The 21,479-nt window shown below is 39.8% G+C and overlaps 1 protein-coding gene and 1 pseudogene across 1 annotated transcript in view; both read left to right on the top strand.

The window, feature by feature from the left end:
* The window catches only part of LOC138152155 (large ribosomal subunit protein eL8 pseudogene), a 6,204-nt pseudogene extending 3,574 nt beyond the window's left edge, over nucleotides 1–2,630 (top strand).
* ACOXL (acyl-CoA oxidase like) overlaps nucleotides 1–21,479 on the top strand; it is a 553,504-nt gene that overhangs the window by 38,426 nt on the left and 493,599 nt on the right. Inside the window, exon 2 of the mRNA XM_069075565.1 lies at nucleotides 13,402–13,498. Within this exon, the coding sequence (XP_068931666.1) occupies nucleotides 13,402–13,498 (97 nt within the window). The remainder of the gene's footprint in view (nucleotides 1–13,401; nucleotides 13,499–21,479) is intronic.

Here is a 21,479-nt window from a genome sequence, read left to right as displayed (position 1 = left end):
TGTGTGTGTGTGTGTGTGTGTGTGTGTGTGTGTGTGTGTGTGTGTGTAGTCAGAACTGACTGACTGGAGAGCAAGGGAGAAAGAGGGAGCAAGTGAAGGAAGCAACCACCCACTCCACCTCAGGTGCCCCCAGGGTGGCAGCCACCGAGACATGGAACAGCCAGAGAGCTGTGTAAGCAGGGACTGCACTAGGCAGGGCTTTCCTGTACACAGCTACTGGGCCTCTTTTAGTGATAGAGGCAGAGAATTGAGTCTGAGTTTGTTGGGGATTCCCTGACTGGTCCCCAGGGTTAGGGGTCTAAGAACCTGGCAGAATTCTTTGGGCAGGCTTTGGCTCAGCTGCAAGGCCTGTTCTAGGTGAAGAGTAGGGAAGGGAATAAGCATTTTTATAGCACCTACTCTGTGTGTACCAGGCACTGGGCTAAGTGCTTTACAAATATTATCTCATTTGATCCTCAAAACAGCCCTGCAAGGCAGGTGCTGTTAAATCATCATACAGCTAGTGTCTGAGGAAGGATTTGGACTCTGGATAACTAGATGGTGCAATGGCCCTGCAGTCAGGAAAACCTGAGTTCAAATGTCTCAGAAACTTACTCTCAAGTCCCTAAACCCTGTTTGCCTCCGTTTCCTCATCTATAAAGTGAGCCAGAGAAGGAAATGGCAAACCACTGTAGTACCTTTGCCAAGAAAACCCCATATAGGGTCATGGAGAGTCAGATACTACAGAAATGACTCAACAACCACCTCCTGAGTCCAGGCCAGGCCCTTTATCCTCTAGCCCACAGGAAGCTGCTCTTCTACCCAATTCACTCCTACAAGGAGGTCAAAGTTGGAAACTGTAAAGTGCCTAAAACAAGCTGCTTTGATTTTAAAGGGAAATACGGATGAGGATCATGGAAAATACTTAGAAATTCAAGTCCCAGCCAAGCAATGCAGGAATATATTGCCGTGGTTAAAAAATTGGATTCAAATTCAAATCCTCAGATGTCAGAGAAGAAAGAAAAAGAAGTAATACTGGGATTGGGTGACCAGTTGTTAGCTTTCAAGAACTCTCAGAGAAGACAAAAACCTGTTTGATCACTGAAAACAACATTTACCACCTAACCAAAAGCATTGGATGAAAAGTGGATGCAAATATGAAGGGTTACTTAGGCAGGACCCTGACCCATTGAGCTTGTGACTGAGGACATACAGAGATAGTCTCCCTTTAGTGTGTATACACACACACATACACATTTTATACAAATTGTCAGACCAGTGAGGTCCAGGCAGCCTATACCATGACTGCCCTCCCTCTCCCCCTCAATCTTTTCAGTTCCCTTTTATGTGTTATTTTCCACCATTAGAATATAAGCTCCTTGAGGGCAGGCCATTGTCTTTCTGCTTGTATCTGTAGTCCCAAGGCTGAGCGCAGTGCTTGAACCATAGTAAAAGCTAAATAAAGGTTTGTTGACTTGAACTTGTCCTTTATTTACTTCTAGGTAATTATTTAAAAAAAGAAAATGTTCTTACCTTAAAACAATTGTTTCCCTCCTATACTTTTACCATAACTCATCCAATTCCTTCATCTTCCATATCAAATTAATTGTTAATTCTTGTTAATCATGCTAATTCATGGGCAGTTATGTGGCACAGTAGATAAAGTACAGGGCTGAGTCAGGAAGACTTGTCTTCCTGAGTTCAGATATGGCCTTAGCCATTTACTAGCTGTGTGACCCTGCGCAAGTCACTTAACCCTTTTTGCCTTTGTTTCCTCATCTGTAAAATGATCTGGAGAAGGAAATGGCAAACTACTCCAGTATCTTTGTCAAGAATGGGGTCATAACCTCTTCCTTTCTCGTTCAGCCAGCCAAGATGCCAAAGGGAAGAAGGCCAAGGGGAAGAAGGTGGCCCCAGCCCCTGATGTAGTAAAGAAGCAGGAGGCCAAGAAAGTGGTCAATCCTTTGTTTGAGAAGCGTCCCAAGAACGTTGGCATTGGTCAGGACATCCAGCCCCAAAGGGACCTTACTCAATTTGTCAAATGGCCTCGGTACATTAGACTACAGCATCAAAGGTCTATCCTTTATAAGCGTTTGAAGGTTCCGCCAGCAATTAACCAGTTCACTCAAGCTTTGGATCGTCAGACAGCTACTCAACTGCTTAAACTGGCTCACAAGGATATACTGGAGACAAAGCAAGACAAGAAGTAAAGGCTGCCGGCAAAGGAGATGTCCCCGCTAAGAGACCACCTGTTCTCAGAGCAGGTGTTAACACTGTTGTTACCCTGGTAGAAAACCAGAAAGCACAGTTGGTAGTGATTGCACATGACGTGGACCCCATTGAGCTAGTGGTCTTCCTGCCTGCCTTGTGCCGGAAAATGGGGGTTCTTTACTGCATTATCAAAGGTAAAGTGAGACTTGGTCACTTAGTTCACAGAAAGACCTGCACGAGCATTGCCTTCACACAGGTTAACCCTGAAGATAAGGGAGTCCTGGCTAAGCTGGTGGAAGCCATCAAAACCAATTGTAACGACAGATATGATGAGATCCGTTGTCACTGGGGTGGCAATGTTCTGGGTCCAAAATCAGTGGCTCGTATTGCCAAGCTGGAAAAGGCAAAAGCTAAGGAACTTGCAATCAAATTGGGTTAAATGTGTATCTTATTTTTCCCTACATAAAAATAAAAATTTAAACAAAATGAAAAAAAAAGAATGGGGTCATAAAAATTAAGATACAACTGAGATGGCTGAACAACAACTAATTGTTGTTGATTCTACTTTCACAACATTTTTTTTTTATGTCTGTCCTTTCATAACCTAGTTATCCCATCTTGACTGTACCATTGCAACAGACTTCTAAGTGGTTTCCCTATGCCCAGTCTCTTTCTTTTTTTTTTTTTTTATTAAGCAATCGGGGTTAAGTAACTTGCTCAAGGTTACATGCCCAGTTATTTCTGGGTGTGGTGCTGAGTATCTGAGCCCAGATTTGATCCGCAGGTCATCCCAACACTGGAGCCAATGCCCTTACTTGTTGAGCCACCTGGCCTCCCCTAAGCAATTGGGGTTAAGTAACTTGCTCAAGGTTACATGGCCAAGTGTTTCTGGGTGGGTGCTAAGTGTCTGAGCCTGACACTGGAGCCGGTGCTCTTACTTGCTGTGCTACCTGGCCGCCCCCTCTCTCCTTTCTAAACCATTCTTCATTCAGCTGTCAACTCCTTTTCTCAAGAAGCTTCTGTGGCTCACTATTGCCTCTTGAATAAAATATAAGCTCTTCACCTTATCATTTAAAACCTTTCATATTTCATATTTTGACTCCAGAATACTTTTCCTGACATTTCATATTATTCTACTTTAAATATTCTTACATTTCAGCCAGATTTGCCTCCCTGCTCTTCCCTGAAATTGGCATTCTATTTCTGATCTCTTTGTCTAAATTGTTCTCCTGGAATACACTCCTTCCTCATCTTTACCTTTTAGAATCCTTAGCTTTTGTGAAGCATTAGCTCAGGTTCTGTCCCCATGGGTAGTCTTTTCTGATTCCCCAACTATTTGTGTCTTCTCCCCTTTCAAATTATAGTGCATTTACTTACCTGGCTACATGTAATATGTAAAATGTTGACTCCTAGAGAAGAATTGTTTTATCTTTGTGTCTATTTCCGCAGTGCCTGACACAGTGCCTTACTTGCACAAAGTAGGTACTTAATAAGTGGTTGGTAAATTGAATCAAGGTCCCACTTTAGGTGAACTATTCTGAGTCAGTGGTATTAAATACCTGTATGCCTCTACCTGCGGTTTGTTTCCAAACTTTTCCAGAATGTGAAATCACATCAATGAACCCTATTGTAAATGGCCAGAATAAAATCAGAATCTTTTCAGTAGAAGGTGTCCAAATGGTAATTACCTTCCCAAAGTATGGAGAACTCCATGTCAGTGGAAGAGTCATTGTTCTACTTAATTGAAACAGTTTTTTTATCCCTTGAAAATTTCTAAAGAATTGTTATTAGAATTTAATGTAATTATAACATTAATTTTAATAGTCTTTCTTAATTTGATTAAAGAATAAAAAGAATAAAATAAAACCTATTATCTTTTGTGTACTGACTAAACCACTGGAGGAGTATTAATTTTTGATGTGCTTTTATTAGGGCACAGTTGGCGGGTGGTATTCATTCCCTCACTTTTTGGAAAGAGCTGAAGGTGAGTGTAGCAGCAAGCACCCTAGCATACCCAGGATGGCTGCTAGCACAGATTCTTTGATCTGCTTTTCTAAAGGAAAGCAACTCAGAAAGGGGTTAACAATCTTAATTTATTCAAACATATATCATTTACCTAGTTCAGGGGAAAAAGTCAGAAGTTACAAGCAGACAGAAATACAGACAGAGAAACAGACCAATAGACAGGGCTTCTAGATGTCTGACCATTGCATCCATATCTAGTCAGTTACCAGAGAGAGAAGCACCAATATCTGGGTTTTCAAAGCCAGGGGGCTCAATGGCCGCCCAGAGTTTCATCTGGCCAAATCACACAACTCTTCCCATAGTGAGCCCCAAAGCTCAGGGAGCGTATATAGCCTTCTCTAGGGCCAGAGAATGTCACAACTGTCTTGACCCACTGCCCAATCACAAAGTAACAAGGTGTGGGCATTCCTGAAAAACAAGCCTCCTGCCACAGGCTCCATGTGACCATGTTCAGCCTATTAGGGGGCACAGTATATTTTCAAATCAGGGAAGGTCCTCAGATTCACTTAAAACCAATCAAGGGGCAGGGAAGATCTTCAAATTCCCATGACTATTACAGTGAGCCAGTAGGCAAAAGTGTAAAAGGAGTCTTGTAGGGGTTTTTGCTTTCTCTCAGTACAAGGAAAAAGCCCAGGAGTGTTATGTTTTCATAGAATGTAAGCTACCGGAGGGCAAGGACGGTTTTGTAGTTTTGTCTTTGTATAAGTATGGCCTAGTATTGTGCCAAGATTATAGCAGGTACTTAATAGTAGTAATTTTAATACCTGGCTTTTGTATAGGATTTTAAGGTTTGGAAAACACTTTACAAATATCGTCTCATTTGGATCTTCACAATAACCTTTTGAGGGAGGTACTATTATTATTCCCATTTTATAATTGATGAAACAGGTTAAGTGACTTGCTAAGGGTGATGTGACTATGAAATGTCTGAGATCAAATTTGAACTCAAGTCTTCTTGACTACAAGCCCGGTGGCTCTATCCACTATACTACCAAGAAGAGAAAGATTCATTATCATCTTCTGCTGATACAGAATGTTACAAGTTGAGGGACTGGGTCTGCTTGAAGTTAAAAATCAACCTCCTACCATAATTAATGGGACTTGTTCTGTACAGGGACATCTATGACAGGAGTAACAGCAAAGGGACACCAAGTCAATACTGCTGGAGCTAGTTTTCGACCTTCACTCTCCTCATGCTGGTATGGTCATAGTCTAGAGACTGACTTTACTGGGGTGCTGTACAAAATCCACAGCATCTTAGACCTCAAAAGGACCTTAGAGATCATAAAATCTGACCCTCTGATCTTACAGATGAGGAAACTGAGGACCCTGGCTTTGTGCAAAATAAAGAGTTTGAATGCCTTGGGTGCACAAGAACTGTTCTCAAAGAGGACCAGTGACATCAGGAGGTGATGTCTTGACTTGCAAGTGAATTAGATTGAAGTGAGGCAGAGTAGTACAAAGTCATTAACCTCACTCTCAACTCCAGAGTCATAGGAATCCAGTTGGCAAGACAACTGGAGATGACCATCATACAAGAAACATTTAATGACTGGGAATCTGATGATTTGTTTCTCAGTGTACAGAGACCTCATTTCACTAGTTCATTTTGTAAACTGGAAAGAATTCAGGAACGATGGGGAATAGCTCTTGGTACTTGCAAAGGGCTTAACATGTTTATTTACTAAGTGGTTGATATTGTGTTTTATGAAAGCAATCATTAAAGTCACTATTCACTTTAAAAAAAATAAATTTTATTGATATATTTTGTTTTTATAGTAACTTGATTTTCATGGTAAAAGAATCTCACACGTTTTAAAAGCAGAAACTTAAATATTTTTAATTTTTGAGCAAATTTACAGGCATTTTACACAAACCAAAAATATTTCCCTTCCTTATTCCTTTTATATTTTATTTCTAATTTTCGTTTGAATTCTTAGTGGTAACTCTCTATCCTCTTTGGTCAAAGTGTCAGTGCTCCACCTAGTGGTTATGAACAGAATTTTTTTTTACAGTGAGCTTATTAAAAAGATGCCTAAACTAGGTTTTGTCTAACCTGGGAGACAAATGACACAGTGTTTGTTAAGGAGATATTACAGTGTTATTATTTACAGTTAGGTACACAAGATGGTATGCTATTATGGGTACAGAGCTGATCTTGAAGTCAAGTAGCCCTGTATTCAGATTCCAGCTCTGATGTTAGCTGGGTGACCAGGGGCAAGGCGCTTAACTTCTCTCCAGTTTCCTCACCTATAAAAGATGATAATATTTTTCAGCACCCACATGGAAAAAATTGTTGTTAGGGTCAAATGAGGTAGTACATAAAGCGCTCTGTAAACTTTAAAACTTACTAGAAGCATCCTTCTTGTTTCCAGTGGGCATTTTGGGGGTTTATAGACACATGATATCAGCTGCTTTGTTTAAGAGTGGATGGATGGTAGAAGGCAGATATCATACGCCATTACTGGATCTGAACCAAGAATTTAAGGACAATAATGACTCATACCCTGTGGAAGGTATGTGCTGAGTACTGAGTTGGGGATAAAGACCCACCCAGGCCTTGCCCTCCAGGAGTTTGTAATCTTGGCAATAAGAGAAGCCTTTGATAGCAGTTCTGGTGACATTAAATCTTAACAGCTTCTCTTGGGGTTGATGCCTCTTGCAAGATAATATCAGCTCTCTAAATTCCAATTATTCACTTGTAGATAGAAATGTTTTCAGAGAGTGCCCTTGGCATGGCAGAAAAATGCCAAGGGAATCTTTTGCTGACTGTATAAGTCCCAAGGTTTTCTAAGGATTTCTAGGGAAACAAGTGCATCTGTTCCATCTTGAAACTTACTTTATTTTTTTATCTTTTTGGAAGAAAGCTAACAACATGAAAACCTAAAACATTTCATTATGTTGAGAAAATACGGCTCTAAGCAAGGTTCTTAACTTTTTCTGTGTGCCATGGACCCTACTGTCCATTTGATTAAAACCTAAGGACCCTTCCCAGAATGTTTTAAAATGCATCAAATAAAGTAAATTGAATTACAAAAGAAACCAATGTACATTGAAATAAAGATGTAACTTTTTTCTCTTCCAAATTAATGAGACCCTTGAACTCCATCCATAGACCCCTTGACCCAGGTTAAGAAACCCTTCTCTAGTGTGCCCCTAGTATACTTGACTTATAGTCAGCCTCTTTAGAAATCTCCTTACCCAGGATAGTACATTTTTAAGAAATAAAGATGAAGGGAAACAGGAATAGCAAAGCTAAATAGAACACACAGATAATATAGACATTGATCTTGGTTAATAGTTTTCCTTTTGTTGACCAGAGCCCATTCCCATTGCTGTTGGGCCAACCTAAAGTCACCTCTTTTTTTCCCAGTCTGCCCTCTGTTGGAGTTACTTGAAATAGCAAAGAATAGTCCCCAAATCAGGAGGCTGGAATTAGATTGAGAAGGAAAGGGTTTGGTTAATAGCCAAAATAGAGACCCTGGGAAAATCAAGGATTGACTACACCTTTCTGTGATTCTCCCCAGCACCCCTTTCCCCCCCTCTATTGTTTATTTTTCTTCAGAGTTGTTTTCAATTAGACTTGTTGAAAGCTGAAGGCTACTTTCATATGAAATATGCCCAGCCATGTAATGTTGTGTTGCTTTAGCCAAGATTAGACGTTGTCTGTTCTCACCCCAACCCCCATCACCAAGACTTTTGTGTTTAAAGATTTAGTTGTAGTTTTGGCTTAAAATTGGTTCTTAAAATCTTTTCTGCATATGCCACTTTGAAAACTTGAACATCAATTACTTTTGTGGTCTTGGGCTGCATTTGTCCAGGGTTTTCCTCCCCCACTTTCTGGGCTCTCTCTGTTCATTCTAAGCAAGTGCTCTGCTCAGGGGAGAGATTGTTGAATTTGCTTTTGCTGATAATAGTTTGTTTTTTTTCATTTGTTATAAATTAACTGTAAAAGTTAATTCACTGAAAAAGATCTATAGCTTTTGGTTTGCCAAGAATTTTTCATGGGTTCTGAGTGCTGTCCTTTCTTTTCATTGAACCATTTTTAAAAGGAACCTTCTGGAGGAGGGACCAGAATGAGCAATATTCCCCTAATGAGTTTCCTTTCCTCCCATGGTGCCCATGAACCCAACTTCTCTACCACTATGTGGACATGGGGAAAGGAGATACAGAAATGTGTCAGAAAGAAAGGGGGAAAAGGAAGTGAAAGAGGGAAAGTAAGGCAGAAAGATCCTATAGATTATCAGGAGAAATAGAATGTTAGCTCTGCCATGGACTTAGGGATCATCTGATCCAACACTCACACTTTACAGATGTGGCCCTTGAGGCTCAGAGAAGCAATTTGACTGAGGTCACACAGCTAGTTTATTGGCAGAGCTAGGGCTAGAACCCAGATCTCTTAATTACCAACTCAGGACTTTTTTCCACCATGGATCATGTCTCCTTTAACTGGCCTCAGCTCAGCAGAAAATTAAAGCTGCCAAAACAAACAAACAAACAAATAGAAAACAAAATTTCCTTCTAGTTTCCCTAGAAATTCCCATTTTCTGTTCATTAGAATTATTTTCCTATGTCAGAATTTCATTCTGGCTATTGTCTTATCCCTCTTAGGCTGATTGCCCCTCTAGCATTTTAGTTCATAGGAGTTCACCTAATTTTTCTCTGAACCTTTGAAATATGCTTTCCAAAAAATCTAGGGTTTATATCAGACTACCCTCAGCTTTCCTCTTCTAAGTCACAAATTCTAAGGTGAAATAGTCACTTTTCCTCAAGATTTTTTTATCATTTCTACTTCTGCAACCTTTAGCTCTTCCTCATGGTGAGAAATAATTCCAGAATAATGCTTCTCATTGGATCTTTTGTGTTTTGAAAAGTCAAATTATTTGTTAAGGCAAGCTAAGAAATTATTAATTGCTTTCAGAGAGAGGGAGAGAGGAAGGGGAAGGGGGGGAGAGAGAGAATGAGAATATGCTATAGCAAATGTCCAGATAATCGAAATCATCTGTCATACCTGATGCTATAGTGTCAGGATTGGAGGCTAAAATATACTTTGATAACATTACCTATGTTTCTGCTTCCATTGATTTTCCCCTCTGTATCTTTTTTGCCTTTTTTTTTTACCCCCTTATGACTCTTGGATTTCTTCTCCACCTACTGACCTCCCTGGGTTTCTTTAAGTTCCAACTAAAATCACCTTCCCTACAGGAAGCCTTCCCCAACTTTTCTTGATTCTAGTGCTTCCCTCTGCTAATCATTCCCTATTTATCTTGTGTATATTTGCTTTCATGTTGCCGTCCTCACTAGCTTATAAGTTCCTTGAGGTCTTCAGCTATCTTTTGCCTCTTTTTATATCTCTGGCACTTAGCACATAGTAGGCACTTAATAATATTTATTGAATGATATAGATACCTTTTCTTAATATACATATATTTGTTATTAGCACAAAACAGAAGCTCTGACTTTGTAGGCAATCAACAAGCATTTATTAAGTGTCTGTCTGCAACATGCTAAACACTGGTCATATAGAAAAACATTGCTGCTTTGCTCAAAGAGCCCACATTCTAGTGGGGAAACAACATGTAACTAGGGGCCTATAAGATATATATCCAGAGTAGATGGAAAATAACCTCAAAGGGAAGGCTTTGGGGAGGGATTTTCAGAAAGTAGAATTTGAACCGAGTCCAGAGAAGAGGTAAAGGTGAAAGGGTTTTGGGGGGCAGGTGGGAGGGGGAAGAGTATTCCAGGTATGGAAGGGACAACCAGTGCAAAGTTATGGAGACAGGAGATAGATGGTATTGTGTGTAAAGAATACAGTAGATTAGAGTAGCTATATTGTAGAGTGTGTAGCAGGAACAAAGGTTGGGAAGACTGGGAAGATGTTCTTAAAGAAGGTCTTCACAAGTCAGTGAAGGACTTTAAATGCCAAATAGAAGACTTCATGTTTGACCTTAGAGATAGGAAGCCACTGGGGTTTGTCAAGCAAGTGCACCTCAGGAAACTTAGCAATTAAATGGATCTTGCCTTGGAGTAGGAAGAGATTTGAGGCTATGAGGCCACCCAGAAGGATATAGGCATGTAGAAAAATGAGGGCCTTAGCTAGGACTATAGTGTAGGAGTAGAGGGAAAGGGTTAGAGAGTTGTTGGTTAGAAAACAGATTGTATTTGTGGGGTGATTAACAGGGAGGAGTCAAGTATGTCACTATTGTGAATCTGGGTGACTGGGAGGTCTTTGACAGTTATGGGAAAGTTGGGATGAGAGAAAGATAATGAATTCTGCTTTGGACACACTGAGTTTGAGTTTTTTCCTGGATATCTAGCTTGAGATTTCTAAAAGGCAGGTGGTGATACGGGACTGGAGCCAGGAGATAAATTAGGGCTAGATAAATCTGAGACTCATGTGCAAAGCGATCGTGATTGAACACATGGAAACTGATAAGATTACCGAGTGGGATAGTATAGAGGGAGAAGAGGGTCCAGGACAAAGCCTTTAGGGACACTCATGGTTGGTGGCTGTGACAAGGATGAAGGTCTAGCAAGGAAGACTGAGAAGGGGAAGTTGGGCAGATAGAAGATCCAGAAGAGAACAGAATCACAAAAACCTAGAGAGGAGGAAAGATCTTGGAGAAGCTTCTCAGTCCAGGAAGGGGCTGCCTCCAACTTCTTCCCTCTCCAACTCCCACCCCTTCCTTCTCCTTGAAGGTCTCCCTCTTGGGGACCTAGTGCAATTTCCCTACCCCGACAGGGATTCCAAAGCACCTGACCTAATCCTCTTCCTCCCTGCCTCATAGTCATCCAAGCTCAGTAGGAAGGGGCAGTTCCATCACCCTTTCCTTCAAGCCCTTCAAAAGACCCCTTTGTGTCTGCACCAGGTTATACAAACCTGTCTCCTGTCATCCTCTTATCCTGGTCCTCCTCACTCGGGGTTTAACAGCAATATTCTGGGTACAGGAGGGAGTAGAGTGGGGGAGAACAGGTAGGGAGCAGTATAAACCTCTAGGCATCTCTGCCCGCCTGCCAGTGGCTTGTGTCTGTCACCAAAGCTCATCAGAATGGCCTCGTGTCCCTTGGCCCTCACCTCTCAACTGTCACATTCCTGTGGTGGCTCCAGCATTGCTGGGACTTGGCCACCTGAGAAGGGGGTACTCCTGCCTATCTGATAGCCCCGCTCCAGGCTGTGCGGTTCCCATTCTCTTCCCCAATTAACTGCTGTGTTCTCAACTGTTCCCACCACACTCCAGTAATTTCGCGCCCCCCCCCCCAAATATGATCATATCTAGGTTTCCCCAAAGAACAAAAGACCGTCAGCTCTCCTGTGGTCACTCAGCCTATAGAAATATCAAACATAAGACTTTATTTGACTCCACAGAAAATGCAAAGCACCCAAACCTGAGCCCACAATCAAGGAAATTCTCCTTCCACCTTCAATAGACCCACCTCCTTATCTTATACAGTTTTGGTGTTGATCCCTTCTTTGCTTAGGGCAGGAAAAAAACAGCTTCTACAGATATCCCTTCCACATTGCAGGAATTAGGTGCATAGTGCCCTGTGATCTGGAAAATCCATGTAAAATTTTTTGACCCTCTCTTTGGACCAGAGAAGATGTTTGAATTGCTATGGTACTAAAAGATAAAATATGTTGATATTATACAATACCATACACATACTTTATATATTTTTGAGTTTCTAAACTTTTTCTGTGTCATCTTCTGACTTTTGGGTGTTACCAAAACTACTCCAAAGTTCCCATTTAATTTCTTATCCGACAACTAGTATATCAAAACCTAGATGGGAAAAGTCAAGATGTGGAAGGGATAACTCTACTCTGGTAAGCCTCTCTTCCCATAGGAATTTATATAGTCTTCAGTCTTCCCAGACTTCTCTGGGATTGGGGATTCCCTATAAGAGGAAAGTACTTTGGGTACATAGATATTGATCTCTTTTAAATCCCATCATCAGACATCATCTTCTTAACCAGCTGGTTACTTCTTATCATTACCCTGGAGATTCCTTTTGGTTATGGGTCTGACTAGAAGCAGGGATTCTTAAACTATTTCTACTCCTGACCCCTTTTTTTGTTGGTGCTGTGTGACCTGAGGGCATGAGCGGTGCAAAGTATTTAGCTTTGATGTTCAGAACCTAGGCTGATGTTCAGAACCAAGTTTTAAGATGTAACATGGGCAAGCACTGCAGAAATACCTCATATTCATTACGTGTTTGATTTTTAATTACTTTTTGGTCATCGTGCATTCAGAAACCTTTTACTTTTGCCAAATAGTATGTTAAACCCACAGTTTAAAGAGGAACACTGAAATGCTTTCCAATTCGTATTTTGTGATTTGAAGAGACACTTTCTAGGTTTGTTCTGATGCTAATTTTAGTCTCTCTGACTCAACCCAGGAAGATAGGTCTTCTGGTAATTTATAGTCGCTTATAGAGGAGGGGCTTTGTGTATTCAGGTGGGACCAACTGACCTCTGAGGTCCCTCCTCATTCTAAAGAGTTGATGAGCTATGAAATGATGTCAACTACAAGGCCTACGTTATACAATAAGAGGATCTCAGCATCTCTGTTTACCCACATAAAAGGCTGAGCCCATATCATGTATAAAGTGTTCAGAAAGCTGTTGGAAGAAATTTCAGTGGATGCTCAATTTTTTTTCTTTTTAAAAATTTCTTTTGTTATTTATGTTTTTACATTACCCAACTCTTTTCCTTTCCCACTTCCCAGAGAGACACCCCTTGTAACAAATTATTTTTTTACAAGAAAAGAAAAAGAAAAAAATTGAATAAAATTGATAAGTACATCAAAATAATCTGATATTGAGGTAATCAATCATTTCCACATCAGTGGACACCCGAACCCTCTCACCTCTGCAAGGGAATGGGACAAGGTGTTTTCTCGTATCTTTTCTTGCTCTTTGTAATTTTGCAACGTTCATTTTCATTTGTTTTGTGGGGGGAGTGGGGGGTGGAGCTTGTTCTTTCTATATTATTATTGTTGCTACATTGTTTTCCTGGCTCTTTTTTTTCACTTTGCATCAGTTTGTGTAAGTCTTTCCATGTTTCTCTGTATTCTTTCTATTATCATGGCAGAGTAATAATATTCTATTCCATTTATGCTGGAACTTTTATTTTTTACATTTTTGTGCCCCTTTTTTAAAATCCTTTTTTGCATTTTATCTTCACAGATATGACTTAAGTCTGGATGAAATGAGGGATTTGACATTTCAGAGAGTGAAATTTGCTATGGGCTTACCTCAGTTAAAACGTGCAATTCAGGAACAGGTAAGTTTTATTTTCTTTGCATGTGATTTTTGTGAAATTATCTCCATGTAGTCTATAATTTTTTTAGTCAGTAATCATTCATTAAGCATCTGCTATGTGTCAGACATTGTACTAAGCACTGAGGATACAAAAAGTCACATAAAATGCTCCCTGTCCTCAAAGGAGTCACAATCTAATCAATTTAAGTACAAAAAAAATCCTTATCCTCAAGGTGCTTACATTCTAAAAGGGAAAACAATAAACACACATATAAATATATCCAGAATAAATATAAAAAGAATAAATACAGATGTATGCAAAGTAGTCAAATGCTAAGTTGTTTGGAAGGCAGAATGCTAGTTTTTAGCATCAGGGCAGATGACTGACTCTGAGGTGTGGGGAAGGGGAAGGAGGGAATACATTCCAAGAATGGGGAACAATTAGCACAAAGGTAAGAAGGAGCGGTGGAGTGTCTTTTGTGAAGAACAGAGAGAAGCCTTGTTTGGCCAGATTTCAGAGGTCAGGAAGCAAAGTAATGTTCAAGAACACAAAAAGGAGTGGTTGAGGTTAGGACTTTAAAAGCTGAACAGAGGAATTTGTATTATTCTAGGAGCAGTAGAAAGCCACTGGATATAAGTAGGGAAATCAAATGCTCAGGTGTGAACTTAAGGCAAATGATTTTGGCAGCAGGATGAAGGATGAACTGAATTGGCAAGAGGAGAGGCAGCAAGACCAATTTTTAAAGCTTTCTTACAATAAATGCGAGATTTGAGGAAGGCCTGAACTAAAACAATCTATGTGTGAGAGGAGAGAGTAAATATAAGTGATGTTGGGAAGATAGAAATGAAGGTAGAAAATCTGTTAACTTATTATTTGTGTAGAGTGAAGTATAGGAAAGAGTTCAAGATCATTCTGAGATTAAAAACTTGGGATGCTGAAAAGGATGCTAGTGTCCTGAAAGAAACAGGGAAGATACTATTATTCCATAAGAAATTATGAGCAGGTGGACTTAAGAAAGACCTGGAAAGACTTACACGAACTGATGATGAGTGAAGTGAGCAACCAGGAGAATATTGTATGAAGTAACAGCCAAATTGTACAATGACTAACTTTGATATACTTAGCTCCACTCAGCAACACAGTGATCTCAGACGATTCTAAAAGACTTATGATGGATGATCCACATCCAGAGAAAGAACTATGGAATCTGAATGCAGATCAAAGCATACTACTTTGGCTTTTTTTGTTTGTTTGTTTTTTCTTTCTCATGGTTATTCCCTTTGGTTCTGATTCTTCTTTACAACATGACAAATGTAGAAATAAGTTTAATATGGTTGTACATGTACAGCCTGTATCAGATTGCATACTGTCTTGGGGAGGCAGGGAGAAGACAATAGGGGAAAAATGTAGAACTCATAATCTCATAAAAGTGAATGTTGAAAGCTAGAAATGAATAAATAAAAAGAAAAAGAGGAAAGAAGAAGGTTTGGACAGAAAGATAAGGAGTGATCAGATAGGTAGAAGGTGAAATAGAAGAGAACAGCATCACAAAAACAGAAAGGAGAAATTATCTAGGAGGAAGAGGGTGATGAACTATATCCAGTGCTTTAGAGAGTTAGAGAATATATTGCCTTCTAATTCAACAGTCTCATTGACTCCCATGACCCACTCCTCCTCAGTCACATGTGGGGGTGTTACCTGATGTTCTCACCATCACCCAAAAATGTTACAGGTTCACAGTGAAGAATTCAGAAATTTCTTTTTATGACTAACCTTCTATCACTGTAGCTTTCCTCAGATCTCACCCTTCCAAAACCCTATTTCTTTGCCCTTCAGTGTAGCCACCCGTCCCTAGACCCCTCAGTAATCTCCATATCATAAATTTTAAGGACCTCCTAAAACTACATCAAGATTCTTTACTTGTCCATTCATTCTCATTTAATCATCATAATTAGTATGTACGCTATCCTTTTGCTTCTATGATTTTTTTTTCATTTCACAGCATTTCATAATTGTCTTTCCATATTTCTTTCTATTCCTCATTCTTATCAGTCTGAATTGGATTATTATTACAGACCTATATTTGCAGTGCTCTAGAGAACTTCTAGTAAGAAAATTCCCTCTATCAACATAGGCTAACAACTGTTCTGCCTAAGTGACTTGCCCAGGATCACACCAGTCTTCCTTACATTAATGTTGTCTTTCTACTTTCCATGCCACAATGCCTTCTAGTTTCCTAAGTGATATTTTTATAATCTTATATCAACATAGTCAAGTGCCAAATATCTTATCATTTCTTTCCACAGCGTTTTCCTGATATCCCAGCCCTTTATTTTAATTGTAACCTAGTTATCTTGCCTATATCTTAGAACATAATCTATATATAACTTTGATCAGCAGAGAAGTGAGAATATAATTTACGGGATTGATATAGTTTTGGGGTGAAAATTCTGAATATGTGTTGATTTTGACTTCCTGTCCATTTCCAGACCATATTGTCTTGACTCCAGTCATTCTCCTCCTACTTGAACCTTGGACTCATCCCCTGGGATTCTAGGCTCTGATAGCTGACCTTTTAACCTTACCTTGCATGGAACCAAGTCTCCACATCACTTTCCTGACATCACTAAATCATGCTGCCATCTTGCACCTCTTTCATTTCTCCATTGCCCCTTGAGGGCAAGCAGTGTCTTGCTTATTTGTAATTGTTTCCCTAGCTCTTAGCACAGGGCCTAGCTCATAGTAAACTCCTAATAAATGCTATTTCATTCATTTAGTAGTTTCAGTTGCCACCTGTTGCAAAATGCTTTATCCATATGGACTACAAAATATAAAGCTTTAGTTTTTCTCAGCTGTAAATGAGGATAATGATATATTCTCTACCTCAGAGGATTGTTTCCAGGAAAGTGCTTTGTAAGCTTTAAAGTGGTTTATAAATGTGAGCCCTGATTATTATTAATTGAGGTAACTGATTCATAGAAATATCCTTTTTTTTGTGATGCAAATGGTAGAAGTATATGAAATACTTGAAATTAATTTCTATTCTGATCTGTTTCAGAAAAAAGTTTCAAAAAGACAGAGCTAATATGGAGTACAGAGGTCAGCAAAACCAATTGCCAATCAGCTCAAATCATTATCCCTCTACCAAAGATGAATTCCATTTGGGGAATTCCCTTTTCCCTTCCAGCATGAACCTTAGAGGTCTGTTCTGTGCCATTATGGGACCACACAAAGAGAGACTAGCCTGCTTTTGAGGGCTGATCTGAAGCTTCTTTAGGGTAAGAATGGGATACAAGTCTGGACCAGATCTTGGAGCTCACCTTGTATCTATCATAGAGTTGAGCCAAACCCACAAGTCAACCTCGGCACTGACCAACCCTTCTCAGGGTCCTTTTTGCTGGGGATGACTCACAATTTGGCCCAACTTTTTGTGACCACTTGGAATTGAGCCTGCTCCTCTGAGGAGCTTGGAACCAAAATATCCTTGGCAGGGGATAGGCAGAAGCTGAGCATTGAGAAAATGATTATTCCTCTCATAGAATCTTGCCTCAGAACGAATTGTCAGGAAGATAGGAATGGCAGTTTGGTACGTTTTCACAACTTTTGGATGAAATAATCCATACATATTCATCTGGAAAATGAAAATCTCAACGTAGAAGAGTTAAAAGAACTGGCCAAGGTGAAAAAATTATTTTATATGGAGCCAGTTCAACAGTAAGTCAAATGGACAACACTTAAGTCCCTACTGTGTGGGAAGTAAGGCATAATAGTCTGCCCTGTAGCCTGCACAAATTTCTGTGAGTGTCCTTATTTTTTTGGCTTCCATATCCCCTTTCCCTGAGGAGGTCTAACCTTTTATAGTCTGGACCCAGACTATCGATGTGGTCTAGGAAACTCCCCAGGAGAGAATCAAGTAGGAGAATGGTTCCCTGTCTGCCACAGGGCATTGTCTCTAGTGTTCTGTTAATTTTGCAAGGCACTGTACTAGTCACTGAGAATATAGATTTTAAAACAACAATCCTGCCCTCAAGGTGCTCACATTCTACTAGAGGCTAGAACATATACACAAGAAAGCAAACAATACACACATACATACACACATAAATAGTATCTGTATTGGTATGTGTGTGTCTATATGTATATGTGTATGTTTGTATTTATGTGTGAATATAATATATGTGTATACACACATATGAATTACAAGAGGGAGACTGTACTAATAACTGGATATATCAGGCATCCATGCTATACTTCCTAGGAAGACAGGTAATTCTACAGGGTGGAGGTAGAGAGAATCCATAATTGCAAAGCACAAAAATGCCAGTCAACTAAAGTCTAGATTATCTCAGGTTCCAGAGAACCTGTGGCTAGGATCCAAAGCCCTCCCCCATTTGCTCCCATTTGTATCACTTCTCCTATTCAGCACATCTTACTTGGCTAGGGAAACAGAGCCTCTCTAAGTATATTCAGTGCTCAGGGTCATCAGTAGAAATCTCAGCCTTGGGCCAGTCATTCCTGATAAAGTCTCCAGCTCCCCTAATCAGCTCAGCATGTCCACAGCTTAACTGAGTGTCAGTAACTGAAACCCAGACATGAAGGTTGATCCTTGTATGCTTCTTGCTAATTGCTGCCAGACTCTGTTGAGCCCGCCAGATTAACCTGTACAATCCCTTACTTTATGAGGAAGGCTGCACACTGGACTTGGTTGTTTCATGTTTTTTACTACAGCTCTTTTAGGATTCTTAATTGTACACATACAAATACAATTTCCATTTTACTCGTCACAGTCTTTCTTGGGTGGCTATGTGTGTTCCCTTTAGGAGGAAGAGCACTAGATTGAATCGCCCTTGGAAGTTCTGTTGGTCTAGAGTAGAGTTCTCCCAGGCTGTAGTTATTCCCTTCCTTACAGTAAATTCTCAAAAACCAATGAACCAAAAAGTAATCTCATTAGTAATAAGAACACAATGGAAACTTTTTGTAGCCTCGCATCATTTTGTTGACGTCACAAACTTCAGAAGCACATCTGCTCTAGAAGACTCTCAAATTCTATTCTGTAAGCAGCTGGAGCAGTGGTCTACTTCAAGTAATTCTAGAAGAAATGCTTTATGATTCATACTCCTTAAGAAAAATATCAGATCAGTGAGACAAAATAACACACACACATATATGTTTACATTTTACTGCATTTCTGTCTTTCCTTCACCCTAATTTCATGTTGTATTATTGTTACCATTTGCTGACATTCATCTGTACATTGAAGTAATATGTGATATGTAATGATGGTGTCCTTTTAACCAAATGATGGGTGAGTAGTGGAAGCCAGAGCTAGGTTACGCTTGGTGTTTGTTTCTAGGTCTCTATGGACAGTATTGAGGCCAAGAAAAAGCCATTAAAATATTTCCACTTCACTCCTTTCCCTCTTCTCCCATTTCCACCCCTGCCATCTGTAATAGATTTGAAATGTTCCAATAATTTCAAACCTAAAAAAAAAAGTTCCTAGGGTTTACCAGAACACACACACAACATTCCTGAGCCTGCATGAGCACATCCTGAGGCAGCACCAGCCTTGCACCTGTTTCTTCTGTTCACGGAATTAAATCTCTTCATGCACCTTGGCCAAGAACTCACATCTTTAAGAATCCAGCAGTAAGCTCAAGACAACCTAACAGAGATGGGATTGATTCTGAGGGTTGAGTCATAGGAGATACATGACTCATGGTTGTCGCAGTGGTAACTCCTCAGGGAGGATTTGGAAGCAGCCAGGCAATAATTACCCAGGAGAAATTGCCCCCATTTCACACTGTATGTGACCTTGGGCAAGAGAAGTCCTATCTGCTTCATCCTCTGTCAAATGGGGATAATGAAAGCTGCCATGACTAACTCAGCGTGGTTGTAAGGATCAGAGGAGCTAATCCATGTGAAAGTACCTTGAAACTGTCAAGTGGAGTCTAAGCTATAAAAATATTTAGGGGAAGGTCCCCGGAACATTTGGGTGGATCCACAGTAGTGAGTTTATAGGAGGCCATGAACAAGATGAGAAGGTGTGACCAGCTTGCCATCTTTATGGTTGGAGGGGGTATCCAAATTGGTCAGATCAAAGAACCTTCTAAGTATTATTATTGTATAGCATTTATCCCTACTGCTGATGGTGGTGGCACTACTTCAGGGACCATCTCCTTCCCTTCCCCTTTTTTCTCTCTACCCCCCATTTTTGTATCTCTAATATCTAGCATGTAGTAGGTGATCAATAAATACTTATTGAACTGTTGAGCTCTGGAATTAGAGGTTTAATTCCCATCCCCGGTGCTGACTTACAGCTTATTTTGCAAATATTATTTAATTCTAAAAACAGTCCTGGGAGATAGGTGTTATTATTAGCCCCATTTTATAGATAGGAAACAGAGGCAAATAGAGGTGAAGTGACTTGCCTAGGGTCACACAGCTTGTTATCTCAGGCTGTATTTGAACTCTGATCCTATGTATTCCAAGTCCACTGTTTTGTACATTATGCCACCTAGCTGCCTCCCTGGATTTCTCAGTTTCCTTCTATTTAAAATGAAGGGTTATGTCTAGATGGCCTCTGAGACCCCTTGAAGCTTTAGGACAGGTCACTGGGATCAGACCCACATTGGCAGAGGAATGTGCACAAGTGAGACATTTATCTTAATAGCTTAGAAATCAGACTCCTGGCCACGTTGCACTGCTTTCCCCCTCATTCTTCCTGTAGAGCTGGGACAGTGGGCCAGGTAACTTTTGAATATTTTATTAAAATCTTTTAAGTAGTTTTCTAGTTGCTTTCAGTCTCAGATTATGTTAGAGGCTTCGTAGTTGTCTGACACATCTGAGAAGTCATGAGTGGCTTGCTCAGGCCCAAATGTCCTCAGTTTCTCCCCATGTTTTTTCTTTCCATCTGTTTTAATCTAGAAGAGCAGCATTTGCGTTTTCTAAACAACACAAATCATTCCTCCCTGAACACTCTGCTTTGTGGTCTGGCCTAGAAATAGTCTTCCAGTGTTAGTTGGGAAAAGTAGTTGAACTTTATCTGTCTCATTAAAGTGAGATATGGCTTTCCTTTACAATCCAAACATGTCCTGGGAGGACTGATCTAAATGTAGTCTCTGTTAGACCTAGGAACTGAGATTGGACGCCTGGTTTCCATTTTATTTATGGCAAGGAAATAGACATGCCCATTGAAATAAATTTGGATGAAGATTTGATTTGAATTTGTGTAAGTTTACTGACCAAAAAGGGGCTCACTTAAGAGCTTCCACATTTAAAGGATTATTCTGGTCCTTTTTCTAAATGCTTAAGTGAAGTACAGCCTGCTTGATCCTCAAGTATGTTGGGAACATTTTTTGGTTTTGTTTTTATTTTTAACTTGAAGAAATACTAGCTGAACAATGACATTAAAAAAAAGAAATTAGGATATCCTTGGCAGCTCAATGGAGAAAACGAAAGCTTTTTTAATCAACCCAGAGGAAAAAAAGCAGTTTTTACCCAATGAAGATGTTAAAATTGAGGTGTTTGTAAAAGATGCACATTTATTTAACGTACACCCACTTATACACAGTTGGTATATGTTAAACATATACATGAACATCTAATACACATAATATATACAAACATGCACACACATATAATAGTGTGAGTATTCACACACACAGAGCAAAGGGTACATGTGCACATACATATAGATATATTTATTAAAAGAGTACACATAAATGCACATATGCTCATTGTATATTAAACACATGTGTCAGTATGTCAACAAGCATTTATATAGCTATGTACCATGCACTGTGCTAAGAACTTGGCAATTATTATCTTACTTAGCCTTCACCACAACCCTGGGAGGTAGATGCTGTTATTATTCCTCTTTTATAGTGAGAGAAATGAGTATTTCTCTCTTATATTAATATTCAGTTATTAAAATTGGGGAGACCCAACTTCACCCACCCACCCACCCATTTCCTTCCTAGTCCAATCTTTCAAGGACCAGGGC

Source organism: Petaurus breviceps, unplaced genomic scaffold (assembly GCF_028583685.1).
Source record: "Petaurus breviceps papuanus isolate PSGF00001 unplaced genomic scaffold, PetGlider_PUasm1.0 90919, whole genome shotgun sequence".
Classification (NCBI taxonomy): Eukaryota; Metazoa; Chordata; class Mammalia; order Diprotodontia; family Petauridae; genus Petaurus; species Petaurus breviceps.
Note: the sequence above shows the minus strand (reverse complement) of the source record. Positions and strands in the feature narration are given on the sequence as shown.